Genomic DNA, 14,740 nt, shown 5'->3' with positions numbered 1-14,740 from the left:
ATGAATTAACATTTTTATTTATTTTCATAATTTTCCAAAAGAAAAAAAAGAGGGAAAATTCATGCGAACACCAGAGCCATCTCATCAGAGCACTTAAGAGATCAAGCTACTCAAGTCCCGTCTTTCACCGTCTACAAGCAAGGCATATCAGATCCAAAAGAAAAAAGAACACGTGGAAAGATATAAAACTCAAAAAAGATAAAAAGAAGAAAAAAGTTGCACACTAACAAGTTTTGTTGTTTACAGCTTCTGTAGCTGCCAATAGCTGTCCAGAAGATCAGATTTGCATAGCGCTCAATGTGCTAGTGATAAAAATGATGAACCAGGATTGTAGCGTTAGTCAAGTTTACTTTCAGCTTTGTGTTTTAATGTCTAATAGTCCTGATAAAAGTGTAACACTACAGCAGTTGTATTGCTCTGTTTTTTTTCTAAGTGCTACTTGCATGTCATTAGTTGCAGAAACATGTCCAGTTGATTGTCACCTGTCAGCAATTTCATATTGAATTCCTTCATAAAGCCCCTGTCCACTCAGCTTAATGCACATTATATAACACTGGCAGTTTAGAGATATATCATAATTTAAATGTCCCCTACCACTCAGTGGCAGAGTCAATCACATGGGAAAAATAAAATACAAAGACATTTACAGTGGCTATATAAAATAAATGTCCTAGGTCAAAAAAGAGCTAGACTACAGTACAAGGAAAAGCTATTGGTAAACCATAAAATGGCTGGCCAAACAAAAACAAACAAACAAAAACAAACAAACAAACAAAACCACTTCACATATATAAATATATTACACTAATTACATAAACCAAAGAGTCTGATCGAGTGGAGGGAGGTTTGGCCATCAAGCACACAGAGAGACATTTGTAAATCACTAATCTGGCTGGCCAGCACTAAGAGACATTCTATCAGTAAAGCTGAAGTCTGTCATTTTGGATAATAAAATCATTTCTCCAATCCCTCCAATTTAATGTGCAGAGAACTATAAGCAAGCGTAGGTTGATTTCCCTGTAAACATTGTGGCTCTGTGGCGCTTTCAACCCAATGGCGTGCGTTCGGGGCGGGACTACCTGTTTGACCGACCAATGGCAGACCACTATGAGATGGTTATTTTTTGCAATTCCAATTCATTGCAGATTATATGATTGACGTTAAATGTGGAAACTCTAGTTAATAGCACTGAATTTTGGTGACTTGATTGAGTGGTCAACCAAGGGGTCAGGGGTCAAAAGGACTGTGAGTTAATGTCCACGCCAAATAAATAGTATGTTACAGCTCTCTTTACATGATTACAGGTGAAATTAAATACATACACAAAATGCTATAGGACAAATGTCTCTGTACACTGAGGATGAAAAGTATGATGAATTTATATATATATATATATATAGTATATATATTTCACGTTTACATTTCTTGAAAAAGATGTGACCATTTCAACCCCAGATAAAAACATCATATAGCTGAGAAAGGACATTTCCAAAAAGCACTTTCAAGTCTAAGATTGTCCTGGTCAGTTCATCTGGAAATATGTAAAAGGAGGTTTTATGTCTGTAATTAAGTTCAAACACTTAAAAAGTCTTTTCTTTAAGCAACAACATGCAATACCATCAGTGACCACTGGGAGCAACACGTTTGCACCGTTGCCACGTCCCTTAAACATAATGTGCAACACAGCATAGCACAACATATGTGCTGATCTCATGACTTAAATGTCTGGTTTAATCTGAGAGGACTAGTTTCCGTGAATTACGGGCCACACAAGTATAAAGTCTCTCTAGTATTTCCCTCCCCACCCTGCAAAAATATATGGCAGCATTACATATAGTTTCACTCACATTAAAGCACATTCTAAACTCATTCTTAAGTTACTAAAAAGTCATTTTTTCACATCAAAGTCTTTGTGAAGGGTGGATGGAACCAGCCGGCAGTTTAGTTTGGGAGTGGATGTAATTATCAGTATGAGAGTGAAAAACATTGAGTTTACATTTACATGTTAAGACATATTGCACATAAAGCCTTTTTGTGGGTGTCTGAAGCCTTTTGGTTTTAGATGTGGTTCTATTGCACACATGCACACACACACACAAATGTCCTTAATGAAATGTAGAAAAACATTTTTCCCTTTTTGACACGTCAGGGAAAATATGGCGTGGTGGTTCTCCATTCAACGTCATGGTGTGTAGACAAAAACGGCAACTTATGCCGATAAATCAGATATGACCAGCTTATCCATTTTACTTCCAATGTCTGAGGAGACCGTGAGCTCATCGGACTCGTAATCGTCGTCGAAAGATCTGCAAAAGCAAGCATGCAACAGTTAAGCTTCATACTCCTATGCTATATGAAGTTCAACCACATATAGTTGGTATCTCATCTCTATGCAATGTAATGAACTCTGTAGCGAATTCATTCCATTACAGAGCGCATTGACTCACCCCTCTCGTAGCTGTTCATTGGCTGTCTCCTCTGCCACAAGAATCTCATACTCTTCGGAAGCATACTTGTCCCAGTCTGAGGGCTCTGGACCGTCACTATCCAAATCCTGATACACACACACACTTACAGTTACAGAATGCTCAGAGTACTAACATATATAACATCCAGCACAGTGGATCTGGATATAAATGCAACCCATTAAACTCTTACCTTCTGCACTGCAAAGGGATCTCTCTGCTCATGGTCCAGGTACTTCTCCAGATTGAAGAATGTGTCGTAGAATATATGTGCCATCCTGCAGCGCTTCAAATCTCGAAGAGTGATTTTACCTGCCAAGAGACATCATCAATTGTTTACATTACATACACTGTACATTTATTCATTGGAAAGGCAAATTCCTGTGCATTCAAGGGATACAATTCATCAGTATCTTCCATTGACATGTTTACATTTGGCAGACACTTTTATTTAAAGCTACTTTAAATTCACTACTACTACTAAATTCATGGTGGAGCTTTTTATTGTCATTTATGGGCTTTTAACTGACATGAAACTCTAGAATGACAGGAAATTTAGTGAGAAAGAGAAAGGAATGGGATCAGAACATGGGATTAAAGCATGTATACTACACACTAAGACTATGTGTGTTATTTCTACTTTAGAGGTAGCCTCATGTTCTTCCTGTTTTGACTGAATATAATATGGGTGAGATGGAGCTATGAGTTTGAGAGGATCAGAATAGGTTTGTTACCTGGGCATTCTGGTTTCACTAAGTCCAGCATCTGGCACAGGAGATCCTGGAAGGGCAGTGGTTCAATGCCCATACCCTCCATGCGTTCACACTGCTCCTCATAGAAAAACTCCAGTTCAAACATGGACAGAACACCATCTCCATCCATATCCATACAGCGGAACCAGTACTCTATACTGAACAGAGAGAGAGAGTTATCGTTATTTTATATTTTATATTGTATATCGTATTTGGACACTTTTAGGCATTTTTACACTTCAAACAGTGTTTGTACAGTGCTTCTTTTAAAAATGCATATTTGTTTGATATTTTGTCAAAACTTAGGCTTCAGTGTCTAAATACCTTTTAGGCCATCAATCTCTATTTATGTTCCAGAAAAGATAGACTAGATGCTTACTTTATATGGGTCTAGTTAATTTATCAATCAATCATAACACCTTTTTAAAAACAAAATTTTTAGTATTATTTACATACTATTATCATATTTATTAATATTTTGAATTAGCTTTTATTTTTATATGATCAGTTTTTCTTTTAATTTTAGTTTAAGCAATTTTGTAATGTTCTTTCATTTATAAAGAATTTTATTTATAGTTATTTTATTAGTTATGGTTTTATTTTTTATATTTATTTATTTATACCTTTAATTTATTTTTATTTCAGTTTAATAACTTTAGAACTTCAACTCAAATTTACTTATTTCAGCTAGTTGCCAAGGCAACATTTCAAATTTTTATTGTTTATGTTTAAAGCTGCAGTCCGCAGTTGTTCCTCTTTGTCGCCATCTCTGTTTGAAATCTGCAATTACAGTTATTCGCGGAATTATCAACTATACGTGGGTTGTGCCTCAGCATGGCACAGCACGGATGAATCCAATGTTTTGAGGAGAATGTGCGGCTGTCAGTCACTGCGCCGGTGGTGTTGATACTGTCATTCGGAATCACAGATTCTACTTTTTGGAAGTATGACCAACATAATAATTTCTGTAAGTAAGTAACATCCACTTTTGTTCTGGCCAACCAAAAACATTTTTTTTAAATCTGCCGATTAAATCTAACGATCGCTTATCATATCACGTCAAACCATGCAAATTATACTTTGTTCTCAAATTGTTAATGCTAACAACATCAGCATTGCGTGACTACATTTAAAGCCCTTTCGATATTATCCTTGTTTTCGCATGGGCTGGTTGCTCTCTTCTTTTTTCTCCGAAGTCTTTCGCGTTTTACAACGGGTGAATCTCCAGTTGTCACTGGTGATTGCCGTTTGAACCTTTCTGGATCCGCCATCAAATCGATAAGTTTAATCATATCAAGTGCTGTGAGAAAAGGCTATAAATCTCCACCACCAACATCCTCACACGCAATATAGCCTACTAGCCGAGACTCCTTCTTTATGTGTACAGATGTGACGTAATGACGCAAAGACATGCTCGAATTTCCCGTGGAAATCCACCAGTACCACTGGAATTAAAAACATTATTACAAGCTTACCGTTTTGAATCGAGCTGAGGCAAGCAGATAGTTTTGAACACTGGCTGGTTATGTACTTGCTCACAAATTTATTTTGGATCATTTTTAACCCCAAAAAGCTACGGACTGCAGCTTTAAAGGTTTGGTCACATTAGTGATATTTCAGTGAAATTTGTCCTCCATTGTCCATTGTTAATGTAGTGATGTAAAAAGCACAGCTCACACAGAAGTCCCTTTCGAACCAAACAGCTTTTTCTTAGGTCACCATGGCGAATTCATGAACGAAATCTGCCTGGGGAACTTGATCGCCCTCACTTGAAACTCCTGATCAAGCAGATTTCTTTTAAAATGACTGGATTTCATCGGCAAAAGTTCGCTCAGCAACAGTAAATGTCACCGCACCTCAAGTTTTTTTATTTAAAATGTCTATTTTATTTCAGATTTATTTAAAATACCAAAAACTATAACACGTGTTCTCAAAACTGATCTAGAATTTGCAATCATATTTGTGATATCTCATCTGTCGTTACCTCGTGGGGTTCTTTTTGTCCTCTTCTGAAATGAGGAACCAAACAAACTCAGCGTAGCTCATTCTTCCTTCTCTCTGCACTGAGTTTCCCCTAGAAGAAAGAACAAACTTGTATCATAAGCTACATGTATGCCACCCAAGTAAATCTCAGATACTACATTATTTCTCCCCAGCAGGTCCTACCTTGTAACAGATCCTGAGAACAGCCTCTCAATGATTCTGCTTGATGAAGCTTTGAAAAGAAGAACAGAGTAGAGACACATCAAAAGCCGTTTCTCAGTACCACACAGTCCACAACTCTGTTTGGAATCTGAATGAGACTCACAAGTTCATGTAAGGGATAGTTTACCCAGAAATTAGTGAATGATAACAGAACTTTCATTTTTGGGTAAATTCTCCTTTTAAATAGTGATAAAAGCTAACAAATGACACTCATCTAGAGCAAAAAAAGGTTCACTGTGTACTTACCATGGTCATTGTACCTGGCCAGGTCCTTGGGGTCAATGAAGAGGTCATGGTCAGTGTCCAGCTCCCAGAACTTACAGTAAATGACATAGAAGTGCTCATAAGAGAAATAATCTGTAATTTGATTGATGTCGTCCTCTTCTTCCAGCAGGGCGAGAGTCTAGTGAAACAGCAAGAGTGGCTTCTGATGAAAAAGTCCCTTCGAGTTTGGAAAATTTAATTCAACACATTGAAGGCCTAGAGTTATGGTGGCATTTAATAGTGTTTACCTGGAGGAAGTTGCTTCTTCTGAGCTCTGTCATGTTGATCTTGCCTGTCCAGGAGCGATTAACCGTATAAAATATTCTCTGAATCACCTGGAGAGTAGAGAAAGGACATCATGGAGTTAAGGATGTCAAAAAGTTCTAAAGAAAAGTTTAAAAGACCTAGACTAAAGTGCTTGCTTAATCTTCAAACACTCAATCTAGGAACAATCGACAATAAAATAATTTACTACTTTGGACATAATCCAAAAAGAGTCTTTGAAGTGGTTACTTTAAGATGTTCTCTACATGTTCTACATCATAATAATCATGAAATCCAAATACATAAAGCCTAGGGGCCAGATCTACTAACTCTTCTGGCATCAAAAAACTATTGTCAGGATTTACTAAAGACATGCAGTGAAAAATTAGCGCTGAAGAGGCGTGGACAGGGTTATTTTTGCGGCTGACCTTATTGAATATGCATTTCTAGAAATTTCCCTTTCAGACGCAAAATTTATGGGAGGAGAGTATTTAAATGAATCATGCAAGGTGATTTCCTAAGATTTGCGCAAGTCAATTTACTGGTATTGGTGCTATTATTTAAAGCCCCAAAAAAGTATGTTTTAAACCAGACGCTAATTTGCGTTCTTGCGTTGGTCATTATGGAAATGATCCGGCTGCGTCTGCGTTCTTTAATGTGCACACGTGTCGTCAGTAGATCACGTGCAAACTTTCCACTCCCACCTGCGCTTTTTTGGAAAAGCGCTCTCACGTTAATTTGCCCTGTTTAGTAAATCTGGCCCAAAATGTTTAAACAAGTTCCAGAACCTGGAACCTCTAAATAATGGCCTCTAGTCAAAGCCTAACTGAGAAATGATACTCTGGATTTCAGTGATGCCACATTTGATAAGAAGTGATATTTTGCAGAGCAAATGTGTTTATCAGGGGTGTCGATGGGTGTGTTGATGATAACAGTGTTCTTCAATAAAAATAAAAATAAACACAAAAATGATAACCTAAATAATTCAGGTTGACACTCCAACATAGTAAGTGGCAGTATTGCAGCTTAACGCTTGTTAGCACTCATCATAAAACAGAAAAAGATGACGATGATGACGCAGTTTGTATCTACTACTGTTGCACAAAACTGTCGGAGATGACAGACGATAGCGAGAAACTCTACATATGAAAGACTGATAGCATTATTTATTTATTTATTTATTCGCAATTTCAATAGATAACACAATAATATCACTAATGTGACTATTTTGGCCACGATAATCGTGTAGTGGAAATCTGATACTCTAAAAATAACAGCCCAAGTGCACACTGAAACCAGAGAGAAATGGGACATCTTAATTAAGCTTATACAACTGTTGGAATCTACATCTTCCATCCATCACAGCTCTGAAATATCAAGTCATACAGGTTTGGAGTAAATGATGACAGAATTTTCAATTTGTATTAAATATTACTGAACATTCCATCCAGAAGTTCTTTCTGCCTGTAGGTACAGATGTCTAGCGACTGGTCATATGGAGACATACTGGGTTATATCTAGCCCTGTGGTGACAAAGGCCCCATGCTTCAGGCTCCAAGAGAAACAGTGACATCAGTGTGGATTAACATTTCATGGTAGATCATTCCTCATAGGAGAAATTGGTACCGGGGTGTGTCAGCCAGTGCACCAGTGCAAGGAAGTGTCTAAATATGGGGTTGTGCAAGACCTTTGGTGGCATCCGTGTTTCCGTGATGTCAGGCCACTTTGACGCCATTGCCCTTCCCACCCCCTCCATCTCCCTTCACAGCACGTGTTGCAGCTGTCCCACAGGCAGAAAGACAGACATACAGGCGCACTCCAGGTTTCACTGTTTCGACGCTTCACCAGCTCAGATTGCTGGATCTGATTTACTGTAAACACCTAAATAAGCTAACAAGGCTTTCAAACTCAGTTGACAGACGCTGACACTCAAAAAGTTGTGAAGCGATGTTTAAAAAAAAAAAATTCCTGTAATCTTATCCCCATGAGAAACTTCTGTCTGTGTGATTGAGCCCTTCATAAAGATGCTTACTGTTGTGATGTACCGGGAATGGAATTCAGGAGCATCTTTCAAAAATGTCAGGCCTGGATGAGTGTCCACAATGTCCTAATCAAAAAACAAAACAAAAACAAGATTGAGTTTAAGTCTACAAATATCCTTTAGACTACCTATGTAATGAATTTATTAAATGTAACATTATTTATAACACAAAAATAAATAAAACAACTATTACAAACTATAATAAAAAAATAGCCTCTAATATCCAACACGAGACAGTCAGTTTGGAAAGATTATAATATAATATAATATAATATAAAGCAGGAAAACAAATCATTTTGTTTTTTCACAATTTTAACAAAACAAATTGTGCACCATTTAGATCCTCTATTGGTCGCATATTTTTTTATTTTACATTTACCTAAGACTTCTTTTCTTCATTATCATATGTTCATATCTACTTTTAGTAATCACTGATGCAGAAATACAGGTGGTTCCAAAAGGTTTATTTTTCACAGCTATATGCACTGTTAAAAAAACAATGAATCACAAGAGTAATGTTCCAACCTGTAATAGAGGGATGAAATCTTCTTGTTCCAGGTAATTGCAGCCTGGTTTGGCCAACAAGTAAACAAACTTGGATGCATCATCGTAGCAGCTGTGCAATAACCTGTAAAGAAGAATAAAGGCAGAAAGTCTCAATCCAATGCCACACAAGATGTATAAAGATGTGATGTGATGTGTGTGCTGACACTTACTTTCTAAATGTTGCAATGAATGAGTGAACAGAAACAAAACCTGTTCTCTCTCCACCAGCGCAAATGAACATTGGTGATTTCCAATAGAGGGGACATCCGCATGCCTGTGAAATGCAATGCGTGAATTTTCTGTTTTCGTTGCATTTTAAATGGCATTGACATTGAATTATAATATTAATTAATTCATATTAATTAATACATAATTATAATCATGTACTGTTCAAAGAAAGAAATAAAAGCTGATAACACATTTTTATTAAATCTCAATATTACTTAAATTATGAAAAAACAAAAAATAATTTATGTAAATTATAAGATTGATCCTCTTTAAGGGTCCAAATATCTGATTCTCATAGTGTAAATGTCAGGATGGATTATTCTGTTAATATTTCTTCATTATATGCTAATGTTAAAATATTATTCAAAATGTGAGAAAATATAATAGAATGTTGTTTAGAGACGGCATCCATCGTAATGCTGTGGCAATACAATTTGGCAAGCAGGTCTGCTGGCGAAGACTTCGAAAAACAAGTGTCAGCTTGCATGTTCAAAGCTGTCAATCTAAGGCTATTGAGAACGGTTCAGACTATGAATCTCATTTCAGGAAAAACAGTTCTAGTTTCATATGCACCTTTGCTATCTTCCCCATTTCATAAATGTCAGCTTTCTCCTCCTCAAACTCTGTGAAGGCTGCCTCAATTTTGGCAATGGCCTCGTCATAGTTGGCTGCACAGTTTGGAAGGCCTTTGGGGAAGTAGAAGCGTGGAATGTTTATGGAGGAGGGTGGGGGCGTGGCCACCACTTTGGCTGGCGGAGGACTGGGTGACCGTGGGGTTGGCGAGGAGGGTGCAGGTGCAAGAGCTGGAGGAGGTGTTCCAGGTTTCTTCTCAGGCTGGATCTATTGAGACACAGAGAGATAAACAATAAGAGAAAGAATAAGGATCTCCATGGGTGTGACAACCGTTTAGGCCAAGTTCAACATTTGCTTCACAAGACCTCAAAGAAATTCAGCTGAATATGAATGTCATTCCACAACAGATCGAAGAAGCCAAGCTAAAAAAGTTGAGCTGAAGATGTGCATGAAGCAAACAGTAGATATGAAAAAATGGTGTTAACAGTGGTTGTTTAATATAAAAATATACAATGTTCGACATTGCGTGACAAGATGTATAAGTAATACAAAGAAAATTTCAGGAATGACTTCAACCAATATTGAGAAGACATCAAGGCAGCACATATTTTGTATATTTAGTGCACATCTTCTCATAAGCATTTACTTCAGCATCATGTCCAATCTCTACAGAAGTATTTAGAGTAATATGCGGTATCAAATTAACAAGTAAACAATGCCTTTAAAGTAGTCTGTGACATTAAAAATGCCTACTTAATCGCAAGCGATCTTTATGAAAACTTTTCTCCGGTACTTGCTGTGCGAGGATGTTGGCTCTCGTTCTGCATATTCACGTTGATCAATTAACTTCGGTCTCATCAACTTTCCTGCCGATGTGATGACAGGAACTCCTCAGCAAAAAATAAGACAGATATTTTCCACCTAATCTTCTCGCCCTCACCAAAACAAGCCAAATACTTCATTTCAAGGGGGTTTGTTTACTTTTATTTCCACCTGCATTTTTTTCTTATTGATATAATAGTGAAGTAGAGTGATTTGGGCTCAACTCTTTGTGGATTGGATAAATGATTGGGACATGTTGCATGGTGCTCCAAAACACTGCATGCTTACAGTCTAATTCACAGGCCCGACACTAACAGCTGATGTCAGTTTACTTCATTCTTTTCAGACAGGACATTGCGGCACCAAGGTTAAACTTCTAATAACAAGCTGTGGAAATGTCCAACACATTCTATACATAGTCTTGACATACTGTTCTTATTCTGGTCTCTGGGTAAAACCCTTGAGTCATAGCGTGCACCTGAGGCCGCTTATTTCTAAACGGCACAGTCTTACTGTTAATCAAACAGAAATTTTTTGAAGAAATCTACTGAAGGCAGGACAGGACCAAATGGATGTATTGAAGAGAACAGCTGTGGCTCAAACCCGGACCGGCCCGTCCGCTCCCTCCCCCCTCCTCGAAGCTCCAGTACGCAACACTTGGACACTGTATTCCTGTCCTGCCTCACCCCCTTACACTATCCTATTAATAAACACGTTGGTATCTGCCTGTGAATAGTTTGTCTTGTCTGGCATGTGAGAGTTAGCTATGGCATTCTTTACTGAACTACAGAGGTTGGCTACTGACCTGGGCTTGCTGGAAAGACTTGAGCCTTTTCTTGAACCGTGACGGAAGGACAAAGTCACAGCCTCGGGCCAAAAAGGCCAGTTCGCCCCGCAAGTCGGGATCCTCCCTTAACGAGGCCTCCTTGATCATCATATTGGCAATGTCAAAAGATTCAAAAAGTGAGAAATGAGGAAAAACCCTCCAAATAAGGAAATTGGACAAGCTACTCCAACAGTAGGTCCTCAGGAGGATCAGCTTCCGTTCAGGAACTTGCAGAAAACTCCGTTCTAGCCAGTGTCACTCGTACGCTCTTGTTCCACTCACTTCAAAACTCTCATTTGCCAGGCTTTGTCCAGGGATGTAAGGTGGATGTGTCTTGGCGCACGGAACAATTCCTAGAATCGTGCCTGCTACTGTAACAGCTGGAATCCAGGAGCATTGTACCAAAGAGGCCAGGCCGCCAGCCTCCTGATTGCCTTTCGAAACTACAAAACACAAAATCTCAACTCAAGTCCATAGCCAACGGGTTCCCAGCCCTGCGAAACATGAGCCGCTCTGGGTTCTGCCCCCCGGACCAGTCCCCTCTCTCTCTCTTAGCCTGTTCTGTCCTGATGAGCAGGGGGCTGAACGCACCGATATGGAGGGGAGGGGGATCAGCTGTGTCAAATGTCCGTAGGGGTGAGCAAGTTGTATTATGGGAATGGAAGCCCCCTCCCACCCCCAAACAGAAAGGCTAAAGTTAGCCAGAGCACTGATGAAGTTCAAATTGCTCGACCAAGACTTTGTTTATGTGCAGAGGAAGGCAGAGAGAGAGGAGAGATTGCTTGGAGGGCCAGGCCCTGTGATAAATGTCTCCCGAGAGTTCAAGGGGTGCACTTCGGGAGTGGAGTAATAGGGCAGCGTTTTAGGGCACTGCACCCAGAGCATAACAACACTGATGTCTGGAGTGCACAAAGCTTCCTCTCTGCTCTAGAAAGTTTCAAACTAACCGATACTCAACTTGATACTGAACTTGATATTCAAGGCAGACATAACCCAACTGGTGCACTACAAAAAAATTCGAAGGCCCCATGACTTTTCCAGCTGTTCGTGATTGACTTGATAAGGAGAAACAATAGGGATTTTTAAAAATATTCTTTTGACTCAATTTCTACCTGACAAGACTTTCCAGGGCTTTGCATAACTAGAAAAATGTATATTTAACTTAAAAATGCGCATGGAGTCATACAATTTTTATTAATTTATATGACTTTTCCAGGTCTAAAAATCATACTTTTAAAATTAGACTAACTCATATACAGGTTTTTATTCTACTACTACTACACACACACACACACACACACACACACACACACACACACACACACACACACACACACACACACACACTCACTAACACACTTGTTGAGGAGGTGAATCAAAACAATCAAAAGCTAAAACAACAACAACAACAACAACAAAAATCAAGATATTCCTTATATAAATCATCTTTAGGCCCCCTTGGAAGTTTGCTGAGGCCCAATTCTTCATACAGTTACCAGTTGACAATTGACCCAACCCTGGACTGTTCCCTTCTGCAAAAGGTTCATTATCTCAAACTTCCTCAGGAGTAGATTTAACAAAACCAGCATTACATCATAGCTTTATGAGTAGAGAGGATACCAGAAGTCAGTCCTAGACACTGATCCTTTGTTACGAGAGCATTTTCTTGATCCAGGAAAAAATATTTAATATTATTATCAATTATTATTATTAATTTAAAATATGATATTCTATTTATTATTGTTATTATTATTAATAATATCCACAATAAACAAATGTCTACTCCAAGGACAATGATCATGATAAACAATTTCACACTCATTATTTCCCACATTGCCTGGGATCAAGTCCATGTTTGTGTAAACATTTTAACTGCTAGTCTGCCATCCCCTATACCTGTGTAAACAACAAAACAGAGAACTAAATAAGTATAGTGACACCTAGTGTCTGTGTTTATAAATTATCCAACAGCTATCTTTCCAGAAATTTACACATGGTGGTGTGTGGGTTATATTGACAGACAGCTGCATTAATCAGTGCCATGTTTACATTTTATCTGCACAAATAAACCAACCAACTTTTTAAGAAGAAAAAAAAGCAGAGGTAATGGAGCTGATTTCTTTGCGTAACTAAGCTCTAACACCCAGCAGATCTTCTCCGCTTTCCTTTAAGCCTTATAAATAACACCCTCTGTACAGGAGGCCTCCTGACATTTTCACTTGTACATAGCAATCCCAGCATTCCCCGTTCTGTCTCCGGCAGCTGTTAGGAGAATATCAAACGCATCAAGATTCCTCTGTGGGCAGAGAGACATAAAGAGGCCTGCCTGCTGCTAACACCATTAGCCATTGGAGGAAGAGAAGAGATGCATGCACAGTTCCAAGTGCATGTAATGAAATACTTATTCTTGTGTTGGCCAATTATTAGTCCGAAAAACAAACCTGCTGTAAATAGAACATTAATGAAGTTATCTTCCATGAAACAAGTAACCTCAGAACCAGATTATAGTTAGCAAGCTTCTGACTCACACTGTATTCTAGCACACTATAGGGATCTACTACGGCAAAATGACACAGGACCTGCATCCCCACGGGAGCACTATGAGCACTTAACCACTATAAAGGCGCATGTGAACATGTGCGCTATGGCTGCACTACGGACAGGGCTGGAGCTAGAAATTCTAGTCCTCCATTTCTTTTTTAAGTGAAGTTCAGGCAGGGACAAGGCCTGATGGACGGTTCACGTGTGCCAACACGTTGCATGATGGTGCTTTTGTGCGGACGACCCAAATTCAGATCCCGCTCGAGTCATTTTCCAGTCTCACCATTATTATAATATTACAAAACAATATTCTATGGATCAAAGATCTATTATCATTATTACCTCTTAATTTTGTTGCCTGTTTGTTCTGTGATTTGCTCATTTTTTTCTGTTCTTCATTCTTCATTTCATTTCTGTTTTTTGATATTTGATCTCACTTCTTTTAACTCTAATGTAGCTGAATTACACAAACTGGGGTGCTCTTTGCAAAAAACAAAAAGCTAGTTTTTAAGTGATCGCATTCATACGCAGGTCTTGTACCATCCAATTTTTGCGATTTCTAACATTTGAGGTAAATGTACTTTTTTGTTAAAATGAAAGCAAATCAGAAAGCATTTGATAAACTTTCTGGTTCCTCACACCAAGCTATCGTATGGTATCCTATCAGATGCTTATTTTCACCAACCATTCAATTATTTACGGAACTGACCTTTAACGCTAATAATAAACTATTTATTCTTAGATTAATGCATTAATTATTCTATAATAAAATCTAAATGCGAGATCAAAATTGGGTAACACTATTTTAAGGTGTCTGTTACAGTGTAATATATTTAGGTTCTGAGTAATATGAATTAACTACATGTACTTACTATAGGGTTAGGGTAGGATTTGGTTGAGGGTTAGTTGCATGTAATTATGCATAATGTACTGTTATTACTATGCTAAGTACATGTAACATATGTAACAAGGACACTGTAAAATAAAGTGTCACCAAGAAGTGTCATAAATGACCACAGAAGTGTTCCAGCAGATGTTCTACATAACAGGCCAAACTTACGATGTGACTCACAACATGAGGATCAAGCACACATTGTATTAGCAATCTTATGGATTTGTGTAATTTATTTGATTACATTTCTTGATTACAAGTCACGATGCCTGACAAATTATGGCAGAATTCCTAGAAACACTAGGGCAGGCCAGGACTTTC

The 14,740-nt window shown here is 38.2% G+C and overlaps 1 protein-coding gene across 5 annotated transcripts in view; it reads right to left on the bottom strand.

Annotated features, from left to right (window-relative positions):
- The window catches only part of ppp2r3a (protein phosphatase 2, regulatory subunit B'', alpha), a 77,015-nt gene continuing 62,275 nt past the window's right edge, over window positions 1-14,740 (bottom strand). For 4 of the 5 annotated variants that reach the window (XM_082171985.1, XM_082171984.1, XM_082171987.1 and 1 more), the window contains 12 exons: window positions 9,339-9,605; window positions 8,708-8,811; window positions 8,517-8,619; window positions 7,983-8,057; window positions 5,935-6,021; window positions 5,669-5,825; window positions 5,384-5,432; window positions 5,202-5,291; window positions 3,200-3,375; window positions 2,659-2,777; window positions 2,448-2,554; window positions 1-2,306 (listed from right to left, as the gene is read on the bottom strand). In XM_082171985.1, the coding sequence (XP_082028111.1) occupies window positions 2,210-2,306; window positions 2,448-2,554; window positions 2,659-2,777; window positions 3,200-3,375; window positions 5,202-5,291; window positions 5,384-5,432; window positions 5,669-5,825; window positions 5,935-6,021; window positions 7,983-8,057; window positions 8,517-8,619; window positions 8,708-8,811; window positions 9,339-9,605 (1,431 nt within the window). In that variant the 3' untranslated portion in view covers window positions 1-2,209. Of the gene's footprint in view, window positions 2,307-2,447; window positions 2,555-2,658; window positions 2,778-3,199; window positions 3,376-5,201; window positions 5,292-5,383; window positions 5,433-5,668; window positions 5,826-5,934; window positions 6,022-7,982; window positions 8,058-8,516; window positions 8,620-8,707; window positions 8,812-9,338; window positions 9,606-10,965; window positions 12,333-14,740 lie in introns of those variants that run through there. The other variant, XM_082171988.1, reaches the window with a different exon arrangement.

This window comes from Leuciscus leuciscus (genome assembly GCF_965113295.1).
Source record: "Leuciscus leuciscus genome assembly, chromosome: 6".
In the NCBI taxonomy this organism is placed as follows: Eukaryota; Metazoa; Chordata; class Actinopteri; order Cypriniformes; family Leuciscidae; genus Leuciscus; species Leuciscus leuciscus.
Note: the sequence above shows the minus strand (reverse complement) of the source record. Positions and strands in the feature narration are given on the sequence as shown.